The following is a 17,450-nucleotide window of genomic DNA, read 5'->3' on the forward strand; positions in this document are numbered from 1 at the left end:
GGGCGCGGCTGCCTGTGCGGGAGCGGGCGCCCGAGCGGCCGTATTTGTACTCTCGTGCCCTCACATGGTCTGATCTCTAGATATCCGCCGCCAAAGAGCTCTTCAAGAATTTTTGCGTCACTTTGAGCCGCAGAAACTTTACGTCTCCGCGTGGCCGCGGCTCCGCGGTCCCCCCCGCGGTGGGGTGGGGGGTGGCGTGCGCCGTGCAGGGAGGGGGGCCGGGGGCGGGGCCCCAGGGGACGTGAGGGGGACCCTCCCTCCCACGGAGGGACAGTGCTCTAGGCAGCGAGAGAGCCCGGGGCGGCGGGGGCGCCAGCCGAAGGCCGAGCAGAGCCAGGAATCCCAACTTTCTCGCTCTCACCTCGCGGGGGACGGGGCCGCTCCACAACCGACAGGGATATTTCCGCCCCCACCAATTGCTCCCCAAGTCGTGTTTAGGGTTCTGCTCAGAATCACTCCTTCAGAGCGATCTTTCTGGACCACTGACACCTGCCCATCACCCCCACCCGGAATCCTGCTCTATTTCTCTTCCTAGGACTTAGCACCTGGCATTCCTGGAGTTTATCTCCACCGTGGGATGTGCGCTTGGCCAGAAGGGACCTAGTCTAATTTCTGGCCTCCAGCAGTGCCCGACCTAGTGGCTCACAGTAGATACTTGCAGACAGAATGAATGAATGAATGAATGAATGAATGAATGAATGAATGAAGAATTCTTTCTCGTTTTGTTAACTAGCCACACTTCAAAGCCCTATCAGAACAGAGTGTCCGGCTGGTGATCTGCCGGAGCAGATACGCCTGTGGTGTTCCTAGAGTCGAGAAGTTACTACAGTATTTTAATTATCTGAAGAGGTTCAACAGGAGCTTATTGTTTTGAACCATGTGAAAATATTGCTGTGATAATTTTTTTAAAAACTTAAGTTTAAGTGTGAATTTCATGTTATTTGTTGTATTCTCTTTTCAGTAGATTTTTTTCTTTTTTTTTTTTTTTACATTTGATAAGAACAGATGGAGTCCTTGCTTTGGGATGTCCCTGAGGCAGAGGGGAGAGGGCGAGGACCTCCAAAAGGAGGCCAGGGATGGAGCAAAGTAGAAGGAAGAAAGGAATTACAAGCTTGCAGCTGCTGTGTACTTGGAGGAACTGAACACACAAAGCTGAGCACGAACTCGCTGGGTTGAGCAGGTGTCTGCGGGGCACCCGCGGGCTCCCAGCCTGGGAGGAATCAGTGTGAGGCTTTGGTGCCACCTAGACGTCAGGCTAGCGATTGCACGGGAGTGGTGAGCTGGCTGGCAGTTAGGGCTGCAAAGCCAGGCTGGGGATTCCTGGGCGAACTTGGGAATTTCATCTCCGGGCCAAATCCCCAGGCGGCAGGGGCCCACGTGGGCGCTTCCCCCTTTGAGATAAACAAGTTGCTGCGCCCCAGGCTTCTACTTGGCTTTCTTAAACTCATGTGTATACGCAGTATGAACAAGGGGCTACACAAATGTAGGGTGTGGTTCCAAGGAGGGGGCAGGGCAGAACCAAGGGAGGAGGAGACTGGGAGGGGGGCCACAGGCTGTGGGAGCAGTGGGGGTGACTTTAGCCCTTGGCTAAGGCTCTCCGGAGTCTGTCCTCCACCTTGATTCCAACGTGGCTTTTTAACACCGCTCCACAGTCTCACGAACCTGTTGACCCCACCACTCCTGGCCTTCTTTCTAGATCCGAATACCCATTTCTGCCCAGCCACTCCAGGGTGGGTACTGCCTTCTTTGGTGTGGTGCTGGCCTAGAGAGTGGGGATCCCACGGGCCTCGGTTAAATCTCAGCCCTGACCCTGTACTGTCTATGTGGGTTTGTTCCCACACAGGGTAAGTTCCCTTACCTCAACCTGTCTGGCCTTCGGGGCCCTTGTGTGTAAAACAGGGATCCTATGAATGGTGAGCACCACCCAGCTCAGGGGTGTGAAGAGGCTGACAGGTGCATGGCCCGCCCCCTGTGCACCTCTCCTCCCGAGGGAGACTTCCCGTATCCTCTCTCTTCGGCCTTGGACCACCCAGGCCAGGCTTCTCTCCTCTTGCTCCCTCGCTAAGGGGGCGCTACCAGAAAAAGACATTGGACTTATGCAGATGGATCCCTCGCTCCTTACTGCCTCCCTGGTGGAGTCCACACAAAATTGTCCCAGATGGTCCATCTTCTCTTGGAACATGTGCTTTCTCTTCCTCTTGTCCCCGTGGGTGCCACCCTATAAACACCCCTTAGCCTCAGCCGCCCCTGCTTCACCTCCACGAATCCAGCCCCCCTCTCCTCCCTACAGCCAACCCTTCCCCATCGTGCCTCTCGCCGCCATTGCCACAGCTGCCCAGTCATCTCCAGAGCTGACTCTCTCCCTCGTGAAGATCCCCGGTCTGACTGCCCGTCCTCCGTCCGCATGGCGGGAAGCGGACAGATGTCACCGTCTACTGGTGCCCTGGCCGGTCGTCCATCTCCATCACAGCTCCTTCATGACCTGGGCACCTGCTCCGTGCCAGGCGGAGGAAGACACAGGCTCTGCCCTCCAGGGCCAGGCCGAGGGGCTGTGCTGAACGCGGGCAGCAGCAGGGAGCCCGGAGCCGGAGAGGCCCGAGGAAAGCAGCGTTTCTGGAAGGATCCCGTGGCTGCTCCACCCGGGCCTGAGGTGCAGCAGGGGAGTGGGGGCGCTGGAGGCACACGGGGCCTCAGAACGGAAGGTACAGACAGGGAGGAGGCGGAAGGCAGAAACCAGGGGAACTTGTGAGGCTCAGCGACTGGCTGGTGTCGGGAAAGCCATGGGGCTGTGGAAGATGCTCCGAACCTGGCTGACCCTGCGTGACCAGGACCGGGCGAAGAGCCCTGCCAGGCGACCCCGGTTCAGCAATAATTGCTCCCAGTTCCAGCAGCTCTGGCCTCTGCAGAATGAGCAGAGCCCTCTCTCCCTCACCACACCTAAACACTGCCACCCCGAACACCCACGCTTCGGGTGTCTCGAGGCCCAGCAGACCGTCCCCCTGTGGAGCCAGAGCAGGAAGAACCCTCTAAGGCCAAACCTCTCCCTCCAGAAGTCCTGGGGCCATCCGTCTGTCCTGCCTCCGTTCTGTTTAAGGCAATAATGGAAGACGAGGCCCACCCCTGCTTCTGGGCCTTTCCTCAGCATTCCCAGCCCTGGCGGCGTCTGCCTGCGCCATCCCTTCCAAAGGGGATTTGCCAGGGAGGTGACACAGTTTGGGTGACTCTGTTCATGTTCAGCCACGTGCAGAGTCCGGTGCCTCGAAGGCAGGCTCTGCTGCGCTGTGAGGCCTGTGCTCACCCCCTCGGAGGGCTGGGGGGTCATTCTGCCGCCCTTCCCCCTGCGGCAGCCCCCGCTGGATCCAGAAGAGACAAGGGAGGGGCATGGGAGGGGCAGCCCCATCCGGAGTGCCGGGAGGGGAACGTGCTAGGCTGCGGCAGGGATGGGGTTGAGCAAGATGCTTTGGCCACCTTTCCTGCCCCTTCTGTCCGGTTCCTGAGGAGCCTCCTGCCTTGGATAAACAACCCCTCTTCCTCCAGGCTTGACAGCTATTGTGATTGCCCCGTGCTCTATCTGTGATATCTTGGAACCGGGGTTTCTGATTTTTCCTTCCTTCCTACAGAATTCCCTCCCCTGACTATAAACACCCAGAGCTGGGGCCACATTCTGGAGGGCAGCTGGTTTTTTACCTCCGACCTTGGCAGAGAAGCGGAAGCCGGAGCAGCACGGAGCCCCAGGAAGGGCCCCCGCGGCCCTGTGTGTGCGCCCCCTGGTACATAGAGCCCGTGCCCCGCTCCTACGTGTGCACCTCCTCTGCTAGGCTCCCAGTTCCCAAGGGAAGGGGCTCCCCACCTCTCCCCACGGCTCAACACACAGCAGGCCCGGCAGACGTGTGCGTGGCCAGGGAACTACTCGGAAATGCTTTTTACTCTTGACAGACTCCGGGTGCCATTAAAACCAGGGCCCTGGGTAAATCCTGGCGCAGCCAACGACAGGGTACCCCACAGCTGTTGGGAAGAGTGAGGCAGTTTATCTGGGCTCATCTGGGGAGGTTCACAAGATTTATTGTTAAATGAGGGGGAAAAGCAAAGCACAGAACAGGTGTTACTGAGTTTGCTGGGCGGGGAGGCTGATAATGTGTGTTGAAATCTAAGTATAGACAAGTGAGGAAGAAGAAGAACAAGGAGGAGGAGGGGAAAAGAAAGAAGGAAGAAAAAAGCCGAGGAAAGACAGAAGGCAGGAAGACATCCTGAGAGCCCCAAACTTACCACAGAGCAGAACCTGGAGGTGTTCCCAGGGGCGCAGCTCTACTTCACAGGATTCAGATGTGTTTCCTTCCCAAACGGGGCCAAGTTACTCGGCACCATTGTAATTTTGTCTGTTCCCATAGGAAGGGGCCAAATATTTGCGCTCATTTACTAGCGAGATTGCTGTGAACCGAGAGGTGACATTTAGGGCTTCGCTCGGGATGGGATCAAGAGGGCCAGAATTATTCTTAGAACAGGCCCTCACTCACCCTCTCTTTGGCTTTTCTTCCCTTCTAGGAACTTCACGATAACTTGTGCCTCTGCGTATAGGGAGGTTCCCCCTTTGTCTCTTCTTGGTAAGCTCGTCACCGTCATCCACCACCCTCACTGGGGTCTGTGGTCACTGTGGTTAGAAGTTAGTTTAAGACCAGTCAGCATTTCTTCCCTTCTCCGAGTTCAAGCCCTTTTGCAACATAGGGCACTTACTAGAAGACCTCACTCATATAAAGCCACCTTCTTTCTCCACTGGCTTGTGTAAAGACATCTTACTTTCCCAGCAGAATGATAAACTCCTAGAGAGGACGGTGATGTTTGGACCGCAGAGGGCTCAGCACAATACTGCATGCATTGGAGAAGCTCTGTGAGCACTGGTCATTAATAAAAGCTACCATTTGGGGTGTGGCTCAGTCCATTAAGCGTCTGCCTTCGGCTCAGGTCATGATCCCAGCGTCCTGGGATCGAGTCCCGCATCGGGCTCCCTGCTCCGCGGGGAGTCTGCTTCTCCCTCTGCCCCTCCTCCACTTGTGTTCTCTCTCTCTCAAATAAATAAATAAAATCTTAAAAAAATAATAAAACCTACCGTTTATGGAGCATCTACCAGACTCATTCTGCACATTGTCTTTAGTCCTTTTGCTATTTTATGGGTAATATGCAGTATAGACTCTTCGGCTGCATTTTGCTGTAAATGTTTTTAAAAATAAATGACAGCTTTTCTCCTTCTCAAGCTGTGAGTTTTCATATTTAATACACTTAAAAACGATTTTTCAATAAAAGTGGTATGGAGACTGAGCCTGAAAGAGGTTCAGGAACTTGTCCATGGTTACGCAGACCCCAAGTGGCAAAACCAGCCTATCTGGTCCAAACGCCCCACACCTCCCACTGTGCTGGGCTGATTTGAAAGGAGAAAGGTACAGGCAGTGAGAAAAGTGACATAAAACTTTGTGGGTTTTCCCTCTTTTTTTCTACTCCCCTCAAGTAAGTCACCTTCATGAAATCTAGAGCTTTCTGTGAAGCACTGGAATGAAGATCACAGAGACTTTGTTCTCCTGCTACTTGTTCCTGTTGAGCAAGTTGTATAGGAAAGCAGACTTCGGATCTATGTATAAACTTTTAATTGAGTATAGCTGTCAGAATATAGGGCATTTTCAGTCAGCCAGCCAATCAGTATTTACCATGAGCCCGGCCTGGGAACACAACAGTGAGCAAGTCAAAGCCCCTGCCCCTGGGGAGCTGACAGGGAGTATCGACTTTGGGGGAAACAGACAAACATATAAAGAAATAGGATCATTTCAGAAAGTGATGAGTGCTGTGAAGAAAGCAGGCCCCGATCACAGCAGTGAGGGACCGGTGTGGAAGTGGTAGAGGCAGCGGGGAGGGGAGGGTCGCTATGCAGGTAAGTGCTCAGGATGGTCCTGGCAGGGCGCCATGACTAGACTCAGGAGAAGCCAGCCATGCAAAGACCTGAGGGAAGGGCTTTAGGAAGAGGAACAGCAAGGAGGTGGGAGTGAGCTCGGTGTGTCTGAGGGACAAAATAGGGAGAAAGGAGTTGGCAGGAGTGGAGTGAACAAGAAGGGAAGTGAGCAAGTTGAGTCTGCAGAGGTGGGCAGAGGCCACAAGGGAGGAGGCTCTGTGTTCCTGTCGATGAATGTTCCAAGTAAAACTCCAAGGATTTCTTGACTGTTTTGGACAAGTTTGGACAAGGTAACCTCTAAGGTCCCTGGCCAGGGGAGATGCAGGGAGGCCACAACTCTAAGTCAAACACACTCTGGTACTTTCTACCATAAGCCCACCTTGTCTCAGCTGCCCTACCCTGAACTGCAGCTGATTTTAAAAAATAAAACCAGGGGTACCTGGGTGGCTCAGTCGGTTAAGCGTCTGCTTTCAGCTCAGGTCATGATCCCGGGGTCCTGGGTCCAGATCCAGGGTCCAGATTGGGCTCTCTGCTCAGCAGGAAGCCTGCTTCTCCCTCTTCCTCTGCATGCCACTCTGCCCGCTTGTGCGTGCTCTCTCTCACTCATCTCTCTCAAATAAATAAATAAAATCTTAAAAAAAAATAAATAATAAAACCAAAAACTGTCATGGGGCAGGCTGAGAGATGGTTCCCAAGAGCACTCCATCCATTTCAAGAGGAGTTATGGAACTAGAGTTTTTCTAGAGGAGTAAGCAAAGCATAAAAGAGAGCAACTGGTATTCAAACTGTACCAAGAGAGAGGAGTACAGGGGCTTCCCGTCTTCACAGTTCTGTTCCCAAAGAACTGCAGCCGGTGCGAATTGAACATTCCCTCCCTCCCTTTGTTCCTTTCCCTTTGTGGTAATGCGGAAAAGGCTGAATTTGAAAGGGGAAACAAGGGGCACTTGGGTGGCTCAGTTGGTTAAGCATCCGACTCAATTTTGCCTCAGATCATGATCTCAGGGTCGTGAGATGGAGCGGATCCACTCTGGGTGTGAAGCCTGCTTAAGATTCTCTCTCTCCTTCTCCCTCTGCCTGCCCCCCCGCCCCGCCGCTCCTTCCCCCTGTACCCACGTCCCCCCCACCTCTCTTAAAAAAAAAAGGGAAACAAAACAACTCTGGCTGGTTTATTCCTAGTTTTCAATCAAATTGTTATCATAGACCCCAGGGAGGAAGGAAGAGTCAGCGTCATGAAGGGCAACAACGGTTCGAACAAGTTGTCCTAAATATGGGAATGCTCATCTGGAATTACTTAAAGAAGTCCAGCTTAACCAGGGGCTGTGGCCGTGGTCAGCAGCAGCGCTGGCCCACACCGCGCAGCTGAAGGAATTCGTCGGAGCTCAAGGGCCCTGGAGCTGCCGACAGCAAATTAGAATCAAGCTGCTCCTTAAGGACGAGCTGGAACAGGCACATGGGTCCATGACCACATCCTGAAGGCACGGCTCATTATCAGGGCCTGGCTTCTGGGGTGTGTGGGGTCAGTATGACTCTACATGTCTCCAGAGTCGTCCTGGCCGGCCAGGACTTTTCTAGGGGTCAGAGTAGCAGTCAGAGAGTGCCCAGCCACAGCTCCCTATTTCTGCGCTCAGCAGTCCCCCAAGTATGAGCAAGGTCCTCCAATTCAGGTCTCTGGCTAGTCCTTTGACCCGTTTCCCTTCCTCTTCAGCAGAGAAGACATAGGCAATGTTGTGTGTTTCTCCCCACGTGAACCTAATTTTATTTGAGAAATAGCTTTTATTAAATATTTGGTTATGAGGATTATTTTTTTACATACGGTGGATTTGGTTTATAATTTGGGGACTTTTGCATCTCTGTGTATGGGTGTGATTTACGTGTAATTTTTTTCTCTTACTATCCTTGACAGAGTCACGCCAGTCTCATAAAATAATGTTTTATGCCATAATAGTTCTTTATAGCTTTCCTTTTGGACTAATCAAGATTCCCCAGAGATTTCCGATCTCCTGGGCACTAGAGTTCTTTTTTTTTTTTTTTAAGTTTATTTATGAGAGAGAGAGCAGGGGAGGCAGGAGGAGCAGACAGAGAGGGACAAGCAGACTCTACACTGAGCGCAGGGCCTGACATGGGGCTCCATCTCAGGACCCTGAGGTCATGACCTGAGTTGAAACCATCTCTTGATGGACGACGCTTAACTGACTGGGCCACCCGGGCGCCCCTGCTGGGCACTAGAGTTCTAGGAGCACAAGATGACAGAGAACATTCAGAAAGCAATACTCAGCCCTCTTACGGTACTTTCATCCTCAGCTATGTTAATGACCTCCAGACCACAAACTGTTTCTCTCTCTCGAGAATAAATCTTGAATTGGCTGAGGGAGCAGGGCAGGGACAGTCACCCAGCTGCCCAAATTAGGGAGGGGATCTAACAGACATTCAACCCTCCAGTAACCTTCCTTTTGCTCCCAATTCCCTTAATGGCTACCTGGAGCTGCCTTTTTCGGGGGATTATGCAACCTAAATTAGTTTGCTTAGCACCGGCTGTCCCCACCATTGGCTGAGGATTCAATTTTTTCAGCTCTGCTAAATCTTTCAACGCCTCTGTCTGCTTTCCAGCTTATTGTTCTTCTGTTGCTCTGGAGGTTGTGGATTTAGGTCTTCTAAACAAAGTTAAGTGTATCTTCCAGTTTTCAAATATCTGCAGTATCTAGAATAGCATCCTCCTTTTAATTTCTTGTTGTGTTTTAATCAGTCTTGTCAAGATCTGCTAATTTACTTCATTTTTTTCTAAAGAAGCAACTTACGGCTTTGTTGATCCTATCTTTAATTTCTGCACATACATTCTATTTCCTTCTACTTTCTTCAGGTTTATTTTGTAGTTCTAATTTCTTGACATTGATGCTTAGCTCAATTTTCAGTCTTTCTTCGATTTTAATAAAATTTTAAGGCTTTTAAAATTTATGTACTGTTTTAACTATACCTGTCATTTTGAATATGCAGTATTTTTTTTTATCATTATTCAGGTTAAATTTCCTTTATGATTTCTTCTTGGGCCTATGAGTTAATTTCTAAACATATAGGAACCTTCTAGTTAGCTCTTAATTTTAGTTTCTAACTTAATCGCTTGGAAATTTGTTGAGGTTGACTCTACTCCCCAATATATGGCCAATTTTTGAAAAAGTTCCATGTGTGCTCAAGAAGAATGTGCAGTTATTAGATGCAGTGTCCTATAGATATCCATTATACCAAACTTACTAAATGCTTAAATCTTTTATATACTCGAGTTTTCGGTTGCTTGATCGATCAACAATTGAGAAGTGTATTAAAATCTTCCATCATGATATTGGATTATTTTGCCATATAGTTATGTTTTTATTTGATGTACTTTGAGGTTATTAGGTACATACTAATTTATAATTTAGAATCTTTGTATTTTTTCTGGAGAATCAAGTAAACATGTAATTATGAAGTGATACTATTTCTAGTAATGCTTTTTGTTTTAAAGCCTATCTCCAGGGTCCCTACGTTGCAGGACTCCAGGGAGGCTGCGAGTAACATACCCTGGCATCAGTCTGTTTGGTTATTCAGAGCAGCCCTAACGTTGCTAGTTTATTAGTATAGCCAGACCAGATTTATTTGGGTTAGTATCTGCCTGATGTATCTTTCCTTTTTATATCCCAGGTTGCTGATGTCTCTTGTAATTAGCTTATGGCTGAGTTTCTTTTAAAACTCCAGTTTGAGGGTCTCCTCGTGGTTCAGTCCGTTAAGCGTCTGCCTTCCGCTCAGGTCCTGGGATCGAGCCCTGCTTTGGGCTCCCCGCTCAGTGGGGAGTCTGCTTCTCCCTCTCCCTCTGCCCCTCCCCCTGCTCATGCTCTCTCAAATAAATAAAATCTTTAAAAAAACCCAAAAACCTCCAGTTTGACAATTTGTCTTTTTTCAGGAACATTTATATATTGTAATTATTGACACATTTAGATTTATCTCCGTCTTATTTTGGACACTCTACTTGTCTTGCATAATTTTTCTCTCACCATCTTTTCTTCTCATGGATTGATTACATTCTTGCTTGGAAACCATACCCTGCTTATTTTTTAGTAGTTCATCTAGAAAATTTTAGGATATATTATTAACATACCAAGGTCTAAAGTTAATTGATATACTTATCTTTTTCCTGAATGACAAAGAATATGTTTAGTCCAATCACCTCCCTAATTATCATTATCTTCTTCCATGTATTTTAGTTTCATCCTTCTTTAAACCCTATTAGACTTACCTACAGGCACTTTTTGTTTAGATGATGCACGTACTTCTCACATTTCAGATCTTCCATACGGGATCACTTCCCTTCTGTTTGACTGAAAGTGTATTTTATTTCACCCTTGAAAGACAATTTCATTGAGTATAGAATTCTAGGTTCACAGTTAACTTCTCATAGCACCTTGAAGATATGTTTCACTGTCTTCTTGCTTACATCGTTGCTGATGAGAAGTTAGCCGTCAATCTAATTGTCTTTTCTTTGGAGGGAATAATCTGTGTTCCTGGATGCTTTTAAGATCTGTTCTAGGGTTTTGCCATGATGTGTCTAGAAATGGGTTTATCTATCTTGCTTGGAACAGCAAGGGTTTACAACAATATTGTAAACACTTCAATGAAAGCTTGAGCCTTTATCTAATGTTATCTTGGAAAGTGCTACGACAGACAGTATCCCCTACTAGGACTGAGAAGATTCTAGGGAAGCCAGAAAGGTAGGGGGCTCAGGCACGGATGGAAATGTTGATTAGGAGGCTATATTTATTTGCTTTCAGTGAAAGGGAGACCCAGTCTCAGTAAAACACATATTCTCCAGCCAATTCCAAGGCTGGACCAGCAAAGCTTCATGTCTTACTCTTGTAGCGACCCTGGATCTGGATGAAAAAATGGTTAAGTGGCAGGGACACAAGCTCTCTTAGATGTGGTGCTTGGACATCCTCTGCGGAAGCCAGTGAGGATCAGCACCGGCTGGGAAGGATCATCTATACCACAGAGAAGGTGAAGCAGGGAAGCCCTGAGCGATCCTACTGCTTCTCTATTTTGAGGAGTATGAGTCACCTGGTTACTTTCCTTTGTGGCTAAATAAAGAAACTCTTCAATAGATCAAATAAGCCAAATAAATTACTTTCATTTAGCAAAGTGTTTTATTCAAAAGCTTCTCAGCACCATCTAGTTGTCAGAAAGAATGGTATCACCTTTTCCTGCCCACCCAACTCCCAATTCCAGAGACAGAAGTTAAACCATTTGGCTAGAGCTCCCCCTAAGGATTATAATTCAGATCATGATAAGGTTTTGGTTGTTCTCACACTCATCTTTCTCCAAGCCTCTACTTACCCCTGACTCAAGTAGAGCTGTGCTCTCCCACAGTTCCAAACAACAGGAAGGAATCATGTCAGACTTGATCAACCTCCCATTCCTGGGCTATTAGAGGCACGTACAATTACCTTGAAAAAAACTGAATTCAGTGACTGCCATCTAGGAAGGACAGTGATACTGTCAGGCAGCATGCAGTTTGAAAGCTCAAATCTTAGGATAACCCTCCCCCAACTCTACGCTAGAAACAAGGAGCATCAGGTCCATTTTCTCTCCATATTCTTCAGTTGCTCATCCTCTCCTGTCTTATTCAAAGACACTAAGCCAGACCTTTTTGACAGAGTTAGGACAAACAGTGACATCTGATTAAAATGCTAAGAGATCCTGAGCTGTTGGAGATGAGGAGAGTACATAGTGTGACCTGATCTTTCCCTTTAAGAATATTTTGTTTCATCATAAAGCACTTCTCCAAAGAGGTTCCTGGAGGAGAAATCCAAGAGTCTGACTGTGTCCTTGGGAACCCGGTAACTTTGGCTTCAGTCCTTGGATCTGTCCTTTGCAGCTACTTCAGGTCCCGGAGGAAAGAGCTGGAGGCAGCGTCAGTCGGCCAAGGCCCCCATGGGGTCCCAGGCCGGCAGGACAATGGGTTCCTGCTCTAACACAGCTAGCACCTCTTCAGGGACATGCTTCCTGTCCACCACCACTTCGTAGACATACTCAGAGAACCACTCATCTGTCATGCACAGGTAACCTGGAGAAAAGCACAGAAGCCTCATGAATGCAGAGGGCAAGGGGCAAAGAGCAGAAGCCCTACTGGCACTATAAAGAAGCTTTTCACAAAACTTGTATTTGCACACGGTTTTCAGCTTTCCCATCTAGAACCTCACTTAACCTAATTCTTACTAACAATTCTGTGAAGCAGACAGGACAGGCATGGCTATAATTTCATCAATCAGAACATGGGGGCTCAGAGTACCTAAGTGACATGCCCCGGTCGCACAGGTGAGGTTCAGACCTGGGCCTCGGACCTCAGACTGTTAGCAGATCCCGTGCTGTTGCACTGCCCGGGCTGTGTGGGCTGAAGATGAGTGCGTGACCCTAGAAGACAGGTGGAAAGGCTTCTTGTTCACAGAGCCAACACCAAGGGGACTGGGCAAGCACACTAGTTCCATTCTTACCCTACCCACCTTCTCAGCATCACTGGCTCTTCCACCTTCCCCTCTACTGTAAATTCCTGCAAGCCACTGAGCTGTCAGGGGAAACCCAATGGGGCCGTGTCATCACTCCCAGGTAGCCGCTTGTTTGCAGGTGATCCTGTGTAAGTCAAAGGATAACACAGGCTTTGCTTTCCTAGTGGAACATCTGTGGTGAAGATCAGGCAGAACTGAACACTGAGACAGCATCTTGACCTCTTCTCCTCAGTAAGGCTCTAGGGTTTATGGATCTCTCCAGTGGGTAGGACTGTACAAACGCCCCAGGTTGAGAGCTCAGCTGAGGGAAAACGTGGTGTCAGGAATCATCCACCCATCTTAGAAGCCTGCCTTTTCCCATTAGGAAGATTAAACTGTATCTCAGGCTCCACTAGGACAAAACAAATTCCCCTTCAGGAACATACTTCCAACAAACCTAAACAGGGGGAAAAATGTTTCACTTGAGCCACTGATAATATAAAGAGCAAAATTAAAGTGAGAGACTAAAGTGTGTATATTTAAAACAAGAATTGGTCAAGGAAAGAGCACGGAGCACAAAAACGTGCATCTACACTGGGTACGGTGTGCACCTGCCCCTCCCGGGACTCACGGGGACGGCGAGCATCCCCAGCAGCACTGTCACAACATCTCCCCGCACTCGGCACCTGTTCTATACTAGACGCTTGAGCCATTCTTCTCTCAAAGTGTTTGTGCAAATCGATTTCTGTGCTGTATCATTTCTCACTACATGGGACCAAGAGAAAGGAAGAAGATGTAGGTATTTCTTCCAAGGGAGTCCTCTAGTGCAGCAGTTCTCAAACTTCCAGGCCCCAGTATATTCTTAAAATGACTGAGGATGCCAAAAAGTTGTTTATGTGGGTCACACCTACCGATATTTACCATGTTAGAAATAAAAACAAAGTTAAAAATACAAATTCATAAGAACTAAAAAAAAAAACCATGAATAGAAATAATATATTTTTAGGAAAAAGCCATTATATTCTCCAAGACAAAATAAACTTAAGTTGGAAAAATGGCTTTGTTTTACAATTTAATGTCTGGCTTCACAGAAGAGAGAAGAATTCTTGTATCTGCTCTGTCCTCGATCTGTTGCAATCTGTTGTTCTGGCTGAAGGAGAGGAAGTAAAAGCTGGCCTCATACAGATCTGTTGTTGAAGGGAAGACCTTGCAACCCCCCTCAGAGGGCCCCAGGGACCCACAGGAGTCCTGAGCGCACTGACGACTGCTGCCCTGAAGGCCAGACCGATTTAAGTAAGTAAAATGCAACATGATGGCAAGTCTAATTGTGTAAGCTAAATGGTGTCACGGAGGACATTATTTAACATGAAAACACAACTGTTTTGGTGAGGTCACCTGTGTCCAATTCTCCTCTTCACCTCTGACAGAAGCCAAGACACAGGATGTCTACTGCCACAAGAAAACGCCCTGGAGAAGTGCTCAAGGGCTCCAAGTCGGCTGAGGGAATGCATCTCTGGCCACCGATGCCCGCCTCCTGACCCAGCTCCTCTTCTCCACCGAAGGTACAGGCAAGGGGAACACAGACCAGCCAATGCTGCAGCCTGGTGCCTGCCTGGATTCAACACCCCGGAGTCCCTGGCTTTGCGTGTGTCCGTCAGTCGAGGACCCGGCCCGCACTACCACCTACACGACTGCCACCAAGTTCTCTCAACGGACAGATAGTCCTATCAACTGATACCAACTATCAATTCGGGCAGCAGAAGTGCCAACCAGTACCATTTCTTGCTGCATCCTAAGTCACTGCTTCCTGAGAAATTCATTATCTGCCTTCCCCAAGAGGGGCCTTCAGTGGGCAGGAAACCAGACTACTAAACACCCCACCATCTGAGACATTAGTCATTCTTCCCCTTCCCATAATGCAGGCTAAATAAATCCCTAGAGTAGCTCCAGACAGTGAGGCAGGGGAAGGACAGAGGCAGATTCATGTAATAAAGTTCTGTGTCCTTATGACAATACTATCGTCACACCATCAAATGAGCCTTCAAAGAATGCACAGAGAAAATGGACAATAAGTACATGTACACTATCTTGTTCCAAAAGCAGATCAGATTAAGTCCTCACAAATTAAAACTCCTATCAATTGCAATCCAGCCTCTCAGTGTCCCTACCTAGAGGACCTGCCTTGATTAGTCTCTCTCTTCAGGATATGAGTTCTTTGGGGGCCCACAAAAACCTCACAGTCTAGGTGGCTGCCAGGTAATTGCACCCTGAGCAGATAATGAACTTGGGGCTGCTCTAACTGTTGTATCCTGCGTGTCTTGGGAGTTTGAGATTAGGATCAGTATGTCTGCAACCCGAGTGAGTGCCGTGTAAGGCAGCAGCAAAGTACCCATTCAGGCAGGTTTATTTTTTCAGGTAGGTTTAAAGTGGCCATTTTGATTTGAAGAAAGTTGCGGCTTCTAGCCCACAAGCACCTTGGCCACCAGGAACAGGCGCTCCCCAGGGAAGAAGGAAAAGAAAAGTCTGCAATAAGGAGCCCAATATTATATTTAAGGAAACAGAAAGTCAGCTTTAGGAACTAAGGTGTAATCACATTTTGCTTAAGCTTTAAAGTGTTGTTTACATGCAATGAGAAAGAAATAAAATAAGTGAACAGTCCCTCAAAAAAATTGCCAATGTTTCTGTATTTGTTAACAGAAAGGGTAGTGTTGGTCTATAAAGGGAAAAGCGGTGTCTGCTGATAAAACTCTAGACTGATTAGGCCAAATTCACACAGAAACAGAATAGTATTGAACAGGTTAGTTTAAGGGGAAGAAGATCTTTACCTGAAAAAAAAAATTTTCTGAAATTCTACCAGAGATCTAACATTTTAATCTTTCAGACTTGATTAAGGTGATATATTATCATTTATGAATTAGATACATTTTCTATTTTTTGCTGTCTTCTATGAGATATTTTACCTCACTGACAAATGATTTGTGGTTAATGTGGGGTGTTTTTTGGGGGCTATTTTTGAAAAAGGTGCGACAAAATCAAGTTTCTGTTCCGCTCTGATGGATGCATCTGGCAGCATACGGACCTAAGGAGGCCAGACTCCCGGGGCCTCATTAAGTCACTGCCGATCTCTCACCTGATGGTGATAACCTCAAGGCTGAAGAAAGCCTCCAAGAAAGGACAGCAAAAATCTCACTGGCGTTTGTCTCATATTTCCAACTTCCTAATAAATACTGAGAAACTACTTCACGGAACATTAGCCAGTCATTTAAAATGAAGTTGCAAAGACCATGTAGCAACATGGAAAACATTTAAGCGATGAAAGTAAAGTATATAAAAACAATATATCTACATAATTACAACTATGTTACAAATCTAGATATGCAGGTGAAAAAAACCTTACAAAAAATAACAAAATGATAATTTTATTCAACGGGGTAGGTGATTTTCTCCTCAAAACTTCTGAATTCTTATATTGGTTTTTTGACTCCCAATCCTAAAGATTACCCAAATAATTAACACTTATTATAACCGATTTTGGAAACATGGGAAGAGGAGGGAGATGAAAAGGAAGAAAATGAGGGGGAGGAGGAAGAAGTGGATGAGGAGCAGGAGATGAGAAATATAAATTTAAGAATTCCTACAATCCCACCATCTAGAGATAAGCCCTGTTTAGGTTTTACATGCAGCCTTTGATAAAGTTTCTGCGTGTAGACTCTATACATTTAACAAAAACGAGACATCACACATGCTCTTTTATAACAAAGTACCACACAGGCTGTATTTTCCACTTCATCTCTTTCCATATTAAAGAATACAACTATCTACATCATAATTTTTAAATGCTGAGTTTGGACGAGTAAGCTAAAATGAATTTAATCAATCCCCTACTGATGAAGTCTGGCTTGTTTTTTCATGCTTAGAAGCAACACTGCTATAAATATTTTTGCAACTAAATCTTTGTACAAGCTTAATTATCTATTTAAAAAATTTTTTAAAGATTTTATTTTTATTTATTTGACAGAGAGAGAGCAAGAGAGCGCGCACGCACAAGCCACGGGAGTGACAGGCAGAGGGAGAGGGAGAAACAGACTCCCCACTGAGCAGGGAGCCCAACGCAGGGCTCGATCCCAGGACCCCGGGATCATGACCTGAGCTGAAGGCAAATGCTTCACCGACTGAGCCACCCAGGCGCCCCAACACCTTCCATTTCTATAGGGTATGTTGCAAATGTGCAAAATGACACACCCCCCCCCCCCAAAATGAAATGGAATTTGGCAATATCTACAAAAATTTCAAATGCGTTTACCCCCTTCACTAATGCCATTTCTGAAACCCTGTCCCACAGACATACAGTACTTGCATGAACATAGTATGTATTTATGCATAATAACTAATACTCATTTAGCACTTACCATATGCTGGGCACTGCTCTAAGCATTGTGCATATATTAACTCACTGCAATATTGTTTGTAATAGCAAAAGACTGGAAATATCCCAAGTTCCATTAGTAAGGGAACTGGCTGAATAAACTATGGTACATGCAGACAATGGGAAATAATGAAGCTGTCCCGATATGGAAACATACTGATATGAAAAGCTTCCAAGACATGCTGTTTAGTGAAGTGAGAGCAAGAGGCAGAGCAGGGTAACACGGTGTGTTAACTTTGATGCACTAAACCACACTGAGAACTGAAGAGAAACTAACAGAAATGGTAACCTGAAAGAGGGGAAGGGAGTGGAGAGGGACAGAGACAAGATTTCTCTTTATATGCTTTCTTGTAATTTGATTTTGGAACAATGTGATTTTATGATTTATTACAAGAATTACACTTTAGAAAGCAAAGCAAAACAAAAGCACACACATAAATCTGCAGGGAGCTTCATTTCACAATGCAATTTCACACCCACTGTCTTTGTGTTTTGTTTTTTTTTTAAACTTTTTTTTTTTTTTTTAAAGATTTATTTATTTATTTGAGAGAGCGAGAATGAGAGAGAGAGTACATGAGAGGGGGGA

At 47.0% G+C, this 17,450-nt stretch overlaps 1 protein-coding gene across 1 annotated transcript in view; it reads right to left on the reverse strand.

The window, feature by feature from the left end:
* Positions 1-11,082: 11,082 nt before the first annotated feature.
* Positions 11,083-17,450, reverse strand: part of BLMH (bleomycin hydrolase) — a 46,731-nt gene continuing 40,363 nt past the window's right edge. The window contains exon 12 of the mRNA XM_032428743.1: positions 11,083-12,020. Coding sequence (XP_032284634.1) covers positions 11,869-12,020 — 152 coding nt within the window. The 3' untranslated portion in view covers positions 11,083-11,868. The remainder of the gene's footprint in view (positions 12,021-17,450) is intronic.

The sequence above is a fragment of the Phoca vitulina genome, unplaced genomic scaffold (genome assembly GCF_004348235.1).
Source record: "Phoca vitulina isolate PV1807 unplaced genomic scaffold, GSC_HSeal_1.0 scaffold40, whole genome shotgun sequence".
Classification (NCBI taxonomy): domain Eukaryota; kingdom Metazoa; phylum Chordata; class Mammalia; order Carnivora; family Phocidae; genus Phoca; species Phoca vitulina.